Genomic DNA, 12,088 nt, shown 5'->3' on the forward strand with positions numbered 1-12,088 from the left:
GTGAGGGGTATCTCCAGCTTCCTCGTCGGGGCCCTCCGTCCCCGTTTTGTGTTGAGAAGGGTGGACAAGGATGATGGCACACACACTCGGATCAAGGGAAAACGCCACCGCGGATGGACATGTCAGAAAACGTGTATATATTGATATTTCGTACGAGGCCCAGCCTTCCAAGACATCGAACAATAAAAGGCCTTGGACGGGACGCACCCCAAGAAGCAGCTGAAATGCCACACTTCCTCTCCCTGGTCGACCGAGTCCTCTCCTCCCTCTTCAAAAGACCAGAGCCTCACCCTCCTCTGCCTAGCATGCCTTCCATCATCCCTTCGACAAAGTTCTTCTCCTCCTCTGTCAAGTCCGACTTTGAGGCTGCCAACAAGAAGTATGCGGCTACGTTCAACGAGGCCCACCTGCCCTCGCCGCCCCGTCGGTATGAGATCTACGAAGAGTGAATTATGACATGGATCAAGGGCTGACAACGCGATTGTGCAGCAAGGTGGTAATTGTGGCTTGCATGGATTCGCGACTCGACCCAGCCAAAGTGCTAGGGCTAGATCTTGGCGACGCCCATGTCATTCGAAATGGTCCGTTCTTGCGCCTGTCTTGTTATCACCGAGTCTGACACTTTTTTTCTTCTAGCTGGCGGCCGCGCTGTTGAAGCTCTTCGTTCCATCTTGATCTCTCAGCAGATGCTGGGAACCCGGGAGATTATCGTCATGCACCACGTAAGATGACCCCATGATTTTTGTTGTTCCCCCCTCCTTTTCCGGCAGAAGAAAAAAAGACGACCGGCCCGGTGTTTTCAGCAAGCTAACCCCACGCTCCCAACACACAGACCGGCTGTGGCATGCAGAGCTTCTCCGACCACGAGTTCCGGTCCAAGATCCGGAAGGAGCTCAAGGAGGACGTCGACCACATGGCGTTCCTGCCCTTTTCTGATTTGCGGCAGAGCGTGCTGGACGATGTCTCGTTCCTCAGAAAGAGCCCCCTGGTCCTGGATGTGCCCATCACGGGGTACGTGTACGACGTCAAGACGGGCATGATCGAGCAGGTCGAGGAACCAGTCGAGTCCGAGTCCGAGCCTTCCAGCCCTTAACTGGGGTGTGAACAGTGTACATACAACAGGCGTTGAGGGATTAGGTACATTTGGGTTAGGTATGGGAAGGATGTTTGAGTATGGATTGGCGGTCTCATTACATAGCGAGCGGGCATTACAAGTTTTACTGGGATATACAAACGGATAAATATTAAGCATTTTCAACCAAGATTCGAATCTAAAGCCATCTCTTGGACCTGCATGAATTTTGGGAGGCAAAAAATTCCCGTTGACGACTCGTCCCCACTCGGTCTCGGTTATCTACGACGAAATCTTGCATGAGGTAGTAGCCAAGCCGTCGTGAAATTCTAACTTGTCTTGTGCATAAGCCCTCCGTTATGTTCCGTGATTTTTGACCGTTGAAGAAATGCCTGTTCCTTTTGGCGAAGCTTTGGTGATGTATAGATAGCCGTCTTGGCTGACCTTGGCGTGCACGACAGAGACATTTTGACAAAGCAAATCCTCGGCAAAGAATTACACGGCATCTTTTGCATATGTATGGATGTGAATCATCTTTATTTTATTTTTATTTTTTCAACCGCGGTTTGATGCATAGAAATGCCGAATTGTCATCAAGCCAAGACTTGCACTTGCGCAATCTCATCGCCCGCCCGTGATTCAACGACTACACCCAATCGCGAGATGATGAGCGACACCATGAGCGTCTTTCTGCAAAAAAAAAAAAAAAAAAAAAGACAGTTCACCTGACGCGCACAGACGTCTTCTACCAGAGAATGATGACCATTGATTGAATAACTATAGGATAATAGCAACTCGAGAGACATCCGGTGGAGTTGTCTTAATTACCCAAACAGGTAAGGGATTCCGGTGGGGAGTTGATGTTACGGAGGCTAGAGTTAGTCACAAACTCTAAAGACGTCTCCGAGGCAGCTAATTAGTACTGCAAATCTTACTAAGTCGATATCTTGATGATGGGATTGAGACATATCGGTCTTTTATTCTCATACCTTTCCCTCTGGCTATACTAGGAGGAGAGGAATCCTCCAGGGAGTTCAACGCACAGATTATGGTTGGGGCTTGAAGTGTCAAATATCCCACACAACGCTCATATACACTTCCATCTCATTGTTCAATCCAGTTTCCATAATACGGATACCCTGCCTGTCAAGACATTCAAAATGCATTCGCAAAATTTCAATAAGAAAACAGACCAGCTCTCCAGCTCGGCCAACCTCGTCTCCCGCTTCCTCGCCCTCGAACAAATCTACAGCGTCAACGAACTCGAAACCTACCTCCACTCCCTATCAAAAACCCGAAACACCACTCCCGACTCTGAACCACAACCAACAGATGTAGTCGTCCTGTGCGCTTCGGCAATCCTCGTCATTGCCGAGGCGGTATTCGAGTGGGCCGCCCGGCATATCCAAAAGTCCACCCCGGACGGCAACCAGGAACATCCTAGGAGGATGGTGCTTGTCCTGTGCGGCGGCATTGGACCCTCTACTCCGTTCGTCTATGATGCAGTCAAGGCCAATGCGCGGTACTCGTGCATTTTTGACAGTATTGAGGGAAAACCTGAGGCGCATGTTTTGAAGGTTATTGCGGAGCGGTTTTATGGGTTGGAGGTTGGGGGCTCTAATTTGACGCCATCACGAAGTGACTTGAAGAATCAAGATGGGTTGACCATCTTGATGGCCGACCGTTCCATCAACTGCGGAGCGAGCCCGGAAGAGACACAAAAGGTCTTGGAAAGTCATGGTATTCACAACCCCAGCTCCATCACTGTGGTCCAAGACCCAGCCATGAGCAGACGAACAGTCGCATGCTTCGAGAGCGTTTATAGCAAGTGTGCGCAAAGACCCAAGATAGCAAGCTGGCCTGTCTTGGCACCGGAACCGGCGGCATATGGTGTCAAGTTGGATGATGGAAAGGGACTGTGGTCAATGGATCGCTTCCTGGACCGCATACTTGGAGAGATGCCGGGAGTACGGGACAGTGGTCACGGATATAGACGAGGGTCTGGCTCATCTCGTGTCGATATTCCCGATGAAGTGGAGGACGCTTGGTCAACTGTTCTGGAAGGATACGGCTCAAGATGCTTTGCACCAACCCTCAAAAGCTAGAATAGAATCAGTGTGCCAGTGCAAGGATGATTGGTTCTTGGGTATGTCCTTGCTGAATACCACCTCTTGCCACACCTCAACTTGACGCACACCTCCTCAACAACCATTATGCTCTTCGAATTCGTAAAACATAGGCCCGGCAAGTTCGCGCCGGTTGGGAGCGTGCCTCTGATTCGCCCGCATCGGGCGTGTCCGCTCCTCAGCTGCAGACATGGTGCCATGGATGACCTCGCGGCTTACCAAATGGGTTACGCAGATTCGCCCAGCGACGTCACATGATTGCAGGCTTGCATCTTGTGGAGATTTGCATCTTTGTTTGACTGTGCCTCAAATGCTTTAGCTGAATTTCTCGAACCATCAAAAAAAAAAAAAAAAAGAAGCACAATCGTTCGGACATCTCGGCGCTTATCTCGCACCTCCGGGCCGGAACAGTATCATCGCCACCCTCAGCTCAGTTCATCCATCGCATCTCCCCGAGCACTCATCGGCAATCGCCTTTTGGCAAAAATGGCATCACTAACCCCACCTCTTCGACGTTTCAGCCTCGTCTTCTACGCGCCCCCCGCGTCCGTCGCCGCCTGCAAAGCCGCCATCTTCAAGGCCGGCGCGGGCCGCTACCCGGGGCCCGGGGGCTACACGGAATGCTGCTGGCAGGCGACGGGCACGGGGCAGTTTCGTCCGGGCGACGCGGCCAACCCGGCTATTGGGGAGGTGGGCAAGCTCGAGGAGATCCCCGAGGTCCGAGTCGAGACGGTGTGCGCGGGGGAGGAGACTGTCAAGAAGGTTGTCTCGGCGCTGAAGGAGTGAGTGTGTCTTGTTGGTGTTGGGCTGATTGCTGACAAAGTGAAGGGCGCATCCTTATGAAGAGGTTGCTTACCAGGTTTATCGAATTGAGGACTTTTAGTCAACATGCTGTAAGCTATTGTTTGGGCAGCTCTTGAGGTGGAGGGTTTTTTCCATGACGCGGGCGACATGCTACACATTCATCACCTTGACGCGGCGACGGTATTGAAGCAATAACACACATTTCACGCCCGCATACTGTGACCTTTTTAATAAACTTCTTTGACAAGCAAATTCATTCTCCCCGCGCTGACTGCATTCACGCTAACCCTGCCTGCACAGGCGCCTAACTAGCCGGCAATCTGGCATAAGCGTCAGGATGTGATCTCAAGCACGGTCCATGTGAATTCCTCTGCATTTCTCGGGTTTCGACAGCTGGGTTCTTCCCTGTACAACATTGCCGTGTCTTGAAAGTCATGGTGTTGCCATTCTACTGCCGAAAAGTGAATGCATGTCTTGGCCTAGACCCTTAGTTGGCCTATCCTTACATGCACAAGATATACTGGGGTGGGAAAGAGTCAAGATTATTAGGGTATTATACAAAAACTCTATCTTCACTTCCAATTTTGGTGGTCATGTCTTCGTCCCAGGTCCAGCTTTAAAATCACGCAACAAGGACCTTTTCCTGTGGTAACAAAGAAGTCCACCTCTCCCCCGGCTTCCGACTCCATAACTTCTTGAGTGACTCTATACCCTTGAGCAAGTTCCCAAACCCACTTCTCGCATGATGCCGTCGAAGAACCTTTTCGAAAAACGCCTTGTGCTCATCAAGCTGCGCGTCTGAAGCCGCCACGAATGTTGTCCAGATGAGCATGTGCTCCACGGGAGACGTGTGTGGAATTTTCTTGAGTGACTCGATGAATTTTTCGAGGCGGGCCACGGAGCCTGGGTTCCCTGGGACGGGCTCAAAGTTGAAAAACGCCGAGGTCTGGTCTGACATGACTTGTTGGAGATAAATGTCTCGCGCCTGGTACACGAGATCTGCGAATTGTGAAGATAGAGATGAGTGCTGGGGATACTGGTCTATGCAGTGGTTGAGGCATCCGAATAGTTGGGCAGTCCGGGCTTGTGAGGAGATCATTTCGAGGCCTGTTTCTTCGCCGAGGTGCGGAGCAGCGTAGACCCGAAGTCTAGACAACATTGTTAGACGCGAGAACTAACTCCATGAAGCGTCTGTCAACTTACTTGTGTAGCTCCCGCATGATAAACTCGGCCAATGTTCCAGTCCCGAGTCCTTCTTTGCCTCCAATGGCATCAAACGCTGACTCCATCATCCGGAACAGAACCGGAAAGTCAGAACCGCCAGTCACCAGAACGGCAGTAATGAGAAGCAATAGACTTATCAAGACCGAGTGCTTCTCGGTTTGATCAGCGTTAACGAGCTCCTGTCGCTGTCGTAGACCTCGGAGGGTGCGTCCGCATAGCTGGTACGGATCCGGGACGTAAAAGTCGTGAATGTCAAAGCTTCCGCCAAAGATGGCGTGCTGCTGGTTGTTGGCGTGTATGTTATGGGATAGCTTGTTTAGATGGAAGTGAAAGGCAGAGACGGTGAGGACGGCGTCCATGACAAGCTCGTCGGTCTGGGCTAGAGGGAGTAATATGTGACGCCAGTCGTTGAGCACGCCGTCGATGGCGACCATCTCGGTCGAGATGTACTGCGAGACTGAGATTCGTTAGAAATTGAATGTGACGGTTCATTTGAAATCACGTACAGTGTAGGAACAGGTTCCTCTTCCATCCTGGTGTGCTCTGGGGGATCTCCTGAAGAAAGACGCTGCAGAAATTGGTGTGATCCTCTAACCAACCAATTCCTCCAGGTACAAGATCCTGGACGTCTGATATGATGAATTCGATGTCGTCATCGTCTTGCTCCTCAGTCTCGCCATCGAGCTGCATGCCTGTCTTATCCGATAGGACAAGATTCACCGTGGAAGTCGGCTTTGAGGGTATCGTGTCATGTTTGTCGTTTCCGGTAAGACTCCATGAATTCCTATCACTGCTATTAGTGAGGATAGCATAGATGACCTCTCTGCGTATGCGCACTCTTCATATACCCTCTCGATGGTCTTTCCAGCCCACTTGCCCCTCGCAGCAACACCCTTGTTGAATCGATGACGAATCCCAAGTCCACTGCACTTTAGACCACGAGAGGCGCATTTGTTGCAGCTAGGCTCGGTGCGGTCGCAGTGAATGCGTCGTTTCGAGCACTCGTGGCAACCTGTGACGGATTAGTGATTGTTTTCGACGGACAATGAAGCTGTATTGACCCTTCGTCTTTGGTACATAGGGCCGTTTCTTTGGCGGCATGGCATTCACAACTCTTCACCCCCCACGTTTGCTACCGCTCTGCTCTGGGCAAATCGGATCGATCGACGCTGAACGGCGTGAGTTTATGGCCGTGGATCGCATGAACGGGCCGGGGTTTTGCACAAGAAGGACGGGCCTCGTCTTTTTAAAATCCAGGCACATCACATGGATGTCCCCCAAACTTCCCCGCAGTGCGAGTGAACAGCTCCGCAGATTGGTTCGCGCTATTCTAGAAGCTAGCTTGGAAGCAGATGTTGGAGGCGAGGGGCTAGACTGGAATAGGAGGGTCAAGTGAGAGCAGCTCCGATTTTAGGCAAATATGAGTGATACTATTGGTGGATGTGTACAGGGGCGTCTTGAGGTGCTTGGATGGCCTCATTCTGTGACTGGCTAGAACCCCAAGGAACCGTCTCCAACGGCCGACGATCGGATGTTTCTTGTATGACCTTGTTTGCGAATCTCCTCATCTTAGAGGCTATTGTCTATTGTGGAGGCGAGCATTACTATTTAAAAGGACGTAATATCGTATCAATACTCTTTAAAAGGCTGTCGACTGTCGTGCTCGGACTATTGTCATGTTCTGATGGAGCTGAGGCCCATTTCACGACGTGTTCATTTCAGGCCACGCGCCAACACCTCATGATGCAAAGACTCGAGTGGCCGCATATACAACATCATGCATTATGCACGACCTATACTTGAAGAATCAGTGGCAGAAATAATTGGGCGATTTTAGACATGCCCACTACCCTGGAGCAAGCCTAACACAACATTAAAACGACAGGTTCACCAAGACAGACTCAGAAGTGGTTATACCTTTTTGTAGTGGGAATTGGAATTCATAGTATTTTCTGATATCATGGCGCAATTAGGAAAAAAAGGACTTAAGGCAATGAGGGGCAAGGGTCTTGTTTTACTCACCTCACATCGATGTTTGTCTATCAAGGCAAGGTTAGTTGAGAAGGGACCTTTGTCTATATTTTAGTATTCCAGGTGGATATAGTACTGCTATGTAAAGCTATCCTTAAACCAGGCAATTGCTTGTAGAAATGCTTGTTCCTTGGCAAAACGCTGTACGGCTATGGAGGAGTCACCTCGCACCGCAAAACCATGCTCCACGCCAGAAAAGAGATTAATTTGGTATCGTTGACCTGTTTTGGCAACAATCCTCTCCGACTCGTGACGCTTTTCAACAGTGAAGATGTCGTCGTTCTCGGCTGCAGCAACCGACAACGGCCCAGAAATAGCGGCCAGCTCATCAGCTTCGACAAAGGAAGGGTGAGCGATGAAGCCACATTCGATGCCATGCTTGTAATGACGAATAACGTACTGAACATGCAATTAGTATTGTTCAATGGTATGCAGAGACGATAATGCAGGGAATAACAGGGAACTGAACCTCACCTTAGCTCCCAGGCAGTAGCCAACAGCACCGATACGAGCCAAGCCGAGAGACTTGAGGTGAGCAAGGCCTTTGAGGATAATTGGATCAATAATCTTTGGTGTATGAGGGTAGCTTCCGTTGGACCCATGAGATAGCCAACCCATAATGTCGAAATCGTCAGGCATGTGAAAGGGTGCAGGATCACCATTGAAGATATCCAAGACCAGAGTAGTATAGCCTTGAGCGGCGAATAAGTCGGCCATGAGTTTACTGTTTTGCCATATCCCGAGGATATCTGGTACATAGAGAATGCCCATGTTTAGCGACTCTACCTGCTTGGGCGGCGTGGCTAGGTAGGCATCGACCTGGCCCTCGAGCACAATCAGGTCTCCGGTGGGTTCACCTCTGTCCTTGAATGAGCATTTGGTTTAGGCATTATCGGTGGCTGTGAACTCACTCATGGAGGCTCCCGAGGGAGCAGCACTGGCTGGGAGGAAACGAGGACATGTTTGGTGTGCCGTGCTTGCTTTGAACTTGATTTGTTAGACAAGATATAGTGACTTTAATGACAGAAGACGGGATAGCACAGCAGCAGCTTAATTGAATCCTTCTCACAACTCCCAGTGGGGGGCCGCATTAAGACCACGACAAGGCCAGGACGGATTGTCGGTACGGATCACGGCCCGACGTATGTGTTGTCGGCTAGGGCACTGCACAGTAGGCGCAGCGGTTGCCGATCGGCACCACAAATGGAAGCCGGTAGGATCGGCCAGTGACTTCTTGCCATGCATCAGGTAGCACAAGATAGATGCCGTAGGTAGAACATGGCTAGGTTGGTGAGTCGTGAAATATTGAACCGCTCCTTGATCCTCCAACGCCTACATACCCGACCCAACCCAGCCCCCCGAACTAGTATCGACATATCCTTGCATCTACTGCCATAGGTACTGTGTACACAATCATCATGTTTGCAGACATCACAAAGCCGGCAGCCCCGCTTCCCACCTCGCAGCTCACGACGCTGAGCAAGGGCATGTTCTTGCTGCCTCCCCTCTCGCGGCGTGGTCATGGGCCCGGCCTGATCATCCTGCACCGACACTCAGAGGATCCAGTGGCCTTTTATGATGGAGCGCCGTCACCCTTGCTCAAATGGGCCGAAGAGGGATACGCCGTTGTGCAACTGGATCCCACCTCTTTCGACGGCAGGCCGGCCGAGGATGTACTGCGCGAGGCTGTAGAGGCCCTCGACCAGTGTGCAAAATGCGACCCAAAGGGAAACGTTGGCCTGGTGTGTAAGTGGAAGCTGCCTGGTTCGTCCTCGTCCCAACGCTGACCATCGACAGCCTACGAGCCCGATCTCTGGAACCAAGCAGCCCCGGCGCTGGCTCAAGTCCCCCAGGTCATTGCCGGTATCATCTACGCTGATACACCCGCCCTCAACAGCCTCGCAGCAGTGAAGATCCCTACATTGAACCATATAGCTGGGCAGAATGGTCCGTCAGCAGCATCTACCAAAATAAAGGGCGTCACCCAGTACCAATATCCCACGGTGAAGGGCTATGGATTTGGAACACCTGTCAGTGAGCATTTCCACTACATCACAGAATCCATATCGCATACAAGGAGCCTCCAGTTTCTCAAGCCCCTCATGGGCGGTCCGAACTTTGACCTGGAAACGATCTGGGAAGAACATACCTACTACGAATTCGCTGACCGCTCCGTTGAGCATACCATGAGCACCATGGTGCAAGAGCCTTATGTGAACCATGTTCCCACGGTACGTTGGCAGCTGTGATGCCCGTCTTAGACCAAACTAACCAACAAATCTGCTGTAGCTGACCGGCGGTATTGGTCGACAGAAGTTGACAAACTTCTATCGGCATAATTTCATATTCAACAACTCTGTCGATACTGAGTTGGAGCTCATTAGCCGGACGCTAGGCATCAACACGGTTGTCGATGAGTTCATCTTCAAATTCACTCACGATCGAGAGATTGACTGGCTGTAAGTCACTCGCACACAAGTTGAGATGGATCACAGCCCGACTGTTTTGCTAATTCGTATCCATAGTATCCCTGGAGTCCCTCCCACAGGACGAAAGGCAGAAGTGCCCTTCACAGCCGTTGTCAACATCCGTGGGGATAGGCTGTACCATGAACACATCTCGTGGGACCAGGGTACTGTCCTGAAGCAGCTCGGCTTGATGCCCGAGTATCTACCTTTTCCTTACGATCTACCGGACGCGAAAACAGGCTCATTTGAGTATCGAGTCCCCGTCGCTGGGCCAGAGGCTGCGGTGAAGATGAGGGACAGGAACGGCGTGCGATCCAACGAAATGTTCAAGTTTGAGGGAAGAAAAACGGAGGACAAGTGACTGATATTGGCAGAAGAGTTTGAGTATTGTTAGCTAGCAAACTATACCTTGCCTATCACTACGAATATCCATAATCACAAAGAGATGTCAGTGTAACCAAGGCCAGCCGTGGTGGTGCTAGAGTCTCTTGAAATTCTCAAGCAAGCGTGGATATAGATTTTATCACTGGTCTGGCGAGATATGCACAGCTCATTACTCTAAAACCAGTTACCTTTGCAATTGGCATCCGCAATCTGGTCTTGTCTTGGAAGCAATTACTTGTGAGTTAGCATAGCCAGCTGAGAGTTGATGGCTGAGACTTGAAGGCATGCACTAACTAGATGAAGCTAACTCTATAGCTTTAAACTCTTCTGCAAAAAACATTCTGACATGTGTGTCCTTGGACGTGTCCGTAATACCTTCTATTTCCTTCTCATCAAGGTCAAAAGCAGCAAGCTCATTCATATAACTCTGTAACCGTTCTTTTCGGCCACTCGTAGTCACCACCCGAATCCCCTGTTGAATCACCCACTTGAGAAGGATGGCCGGCTCGCTCACACGATACTTGTCTGACAACGACTTGACGATGCTGTTGACTGGGCCAGGCTGGGGATTTGTGAGAGGAACAAGACACCCAAAGGCTTCCATCGGGATCCCTTTTGCTTCAAGGTATGTCTTGAGATGGGCTTGTGGTAAGTAAGGGTGCATCTCGACCTGGTCAACCGCCGGTCGTATCCTCGCTGTCTCGAGAATGGTGTTGATATGCTGCTCGCTGAAACTCGAGACCCCGATGTTTCTGGTGAGGCCTTTATCGACGCAAACTTCCATCCTTCGCCATGCTTCCTGAAGATGTGATGGAGATGTGGCCGAGAAGGGGGCGTGTATGAGATACCTGGAGGGAGACGGTCAGATCTGCAATGCGTGGAAGAGAGGGATTGAAGGGGAAAGGGGATAACTTGCATGTCCACGTACGGCGTCTTGAGTTTTTCGAGTGTATCCACAAGAGCTGATTCTGGATCGTCAAGATTTAAAGTCTTGCTGACGATGAACAGCTCGGATCTTGGCACTCCCGACTCTTTAAGTGCGACCCCCAGCTCTCGTTCATTGTTGTACACTTTTTGAGGCACATCAGTACAAGAAGCACTTTAAGATCATATAGAGGCTTACTCTGAGCTGAATCTATGTGTCGGTACCCTACTTCCAACGCCGTCTTTATCCCATTGACGATATTGCGGCTAATGTCCTGGCGACTCTCCTCGAACCACAGCGTCCCCACCCCAAAGGCCAGAGGGAAGGGAGCCGTGTTAGCAGCTGGGTGCTGCATCGTGTGTGTGTGTGTGTGTGTGTGTGTGTGTGTAGTTATTGACAGTCTTTGTATCGAACGCTCAATCTTACTGATGCTTTATCAATCGATGGGAGCTCGGAGGCGGCCCAGGCGGTACCATCTGCTGGAGTCTGTCTGCATCTCAACCAACCTGACCCGTAACTGACTGAGCTGGCGGATATGTTCCTGGTGCATTACCCGAAAGATTGGCGAAAATGGCCTGATGTTGATATAGGATTGACAAGTCCACGGATCTGGGGTAAACCTCCTCGGATCTCGGCCCGTGAGCTACACCTCGGGCCATGATAGTTACCAGATGTCAGATGAGCCTCAAGGCGGAATTAGTGCAAAGGAGACCCACCCTCCTGTCTCTCATGGGCTTAGGTAAAGTCGAAAAGGTGTCTGAACTCATCCAGTCCGTACTTGGCCCTGCGAAGCCAGCCGTGAAACGCGATCTTAGGGGCCAGGGCAGCCCAGTGAAGGTACCACGGCGAGAGGATAGCTACCTACTAATCCCGACTGTCCACTCCAGCAACACCGATAGCAATGTTGTCCTGCTAACACGATCTTATTTAATGTCAATTAAGCTGCGTCGGTATCTCAAACACCAACAATGGACCCTCGACACCAGATGAATAGTCGCAGCAATCATTCAGTGCCAGACTCTCGGGTCCAATGCCAAGTCTGACATCCCTCATC

At 50.9% G+C, this 12,088-nt stretch overlaps 5 protein-coding genes and 2 pseudogenes across 7 annotated transcripts, besides 2 other annotated features; 4 read left to right on the forward strand and 3 right to left on the reverse strand.

Moving 5' to 3' along the window:
• Window positions 1–305: 305 nt before the first annotated feature.
• On the forward strand, window positions 306–1,093 carry NCS54_01235900 (Carbonic anhydrase; the record flags this gene model as incomplete). The annotated part of the gene is made up of 4 exons (XM_053157596.1): window positions 306–427; window positions 490–581; window positions 637–722; window positions 833–1,093. 4 exons carry the CDS (start codon window positions 306–308, stop codon window positions 1,091–1,093), a joined length of 561 nt encoding a protein of 186 aa, XP_053013571.1.
• Window positions 1,094–2,232: 1,139 nt separating this feature from the next.
• On the forward strand, window positions 2,233–3,177 carry NCS54_01236000 (Hypothetical protein; the record flags this gene model as incomplete). Its single annotated transcript, XM_053157597.1, has 1 exon — window positions 2,233–3,177. One exon carries the CDS (start codon window positions 2,233–2,235, stop codon window positions 3,175–3,177), a length of 945 nt encoding a protein of 314 aa, XP_053013572.1.
• Window positions 3,178–3,558: 381 nt separating this feature from the next.
• NCS54_01236100 (ATP phosphoribosyltransferase) lies at window positions 3,559–4,081 on the forward strand (the record flags this gene model as incomplete). The annotated part of the gene is made up of 2 exons (XM_053157598.1): window positions 3,559–3,980; window positions 4,027–4,081. Exons 1-2 carry the CDS (start codon window positions 3,685–3,687, stop codon window positions 4,079–4,081), a joined length of 351 nt encoding a protein of 116 aa, XP_053013573.1. The 5' UTR covers window positions 3,559–3,684.
• Window positions 4,082–4,624: 543 nt separating this feature from the next.
• Window positions 4,625–6,339, reverse strand: NCS54_01236200 (annotated as a pseudogene). The gene is made up of 5 exons: window positions 6,288–6,339; window positions 6,064–6,238; window positions 5,733–6,010; window positions 5,206–5,683; window positions 4,625–5,150 (listed from the first exon to the last, which is right to left on the reverse strand).
• Window positions 4,625–6,339: a sequence feature.
• A 996-nt stretch (window positions 6,340–7,335) lies between these two features.
• On the reverse strand, window positions 7,336–8,218 carry NCS54_01236300 (DLH domain-containing protein; the record flags this gene model as incomplete). The annotated part of the gene is made up of 3 exons (XM_053157599.1): window positions 7,336–7,656; window positions 7,732–8,116; window positions 8,169–8,218. 3 exons carry the CDS (start codon window positions 8,216–8,218, stop codon window positions 7,336–7,338), a joined length of 756 nt encoding a protein of 251 aa, XP_053013574.1.
• A 457-nt stretch (window positions 8,219–8,675) lies between these two features.
• Window positions 8,676–10,086, forward strand: NCS54_01236400 (Hypothetical protein; the record flags this gene model as incomplete). Its single annotated transcript, XM_053157600.1, has 4 exons — window positions 8,676–9,003; window positions 9,055–9,488; window positions 9,547–9,716; window positions 9,783–10,086. 4 exons carry the CDS (start codon window positions 8,676–8,678, stop codon window positions 10,084–10,086), a joined length of 1,236 nt encoding a protein of 411 aa, XP_053013575.1.
• Window positions 10,087–10,485: 399 nt separating this feature from the next.
• NCS54_01236500 lies at window positions 10,486–11,389 on the reverse strand (annotated as a pseudogene). The gene is made up of 3 exons: window positions 11,233–11,389; window positions 11,038–11,179; window positions 10,486–10,957 (listed from the first exon to the last, which is right to left on the reverse strand).
• Window positions 10,486–11,389: a sequence feature.
• Window positions 11,390–12,088: the final 699 nt, after the last annotated feature.

The sequence above is a fragment of the Fusarium falciforme genome, chromosome 10, assembly GCF_026873545.1.
Source record: "Fusarium falciforme chromosome 10, complete sequence".
NCBI lineage: Eukaryota > Fungi > Ascomycota > Sordariomycetes > Hypocreales > Nectriaceae > Fusarium > Fusarium falciforme.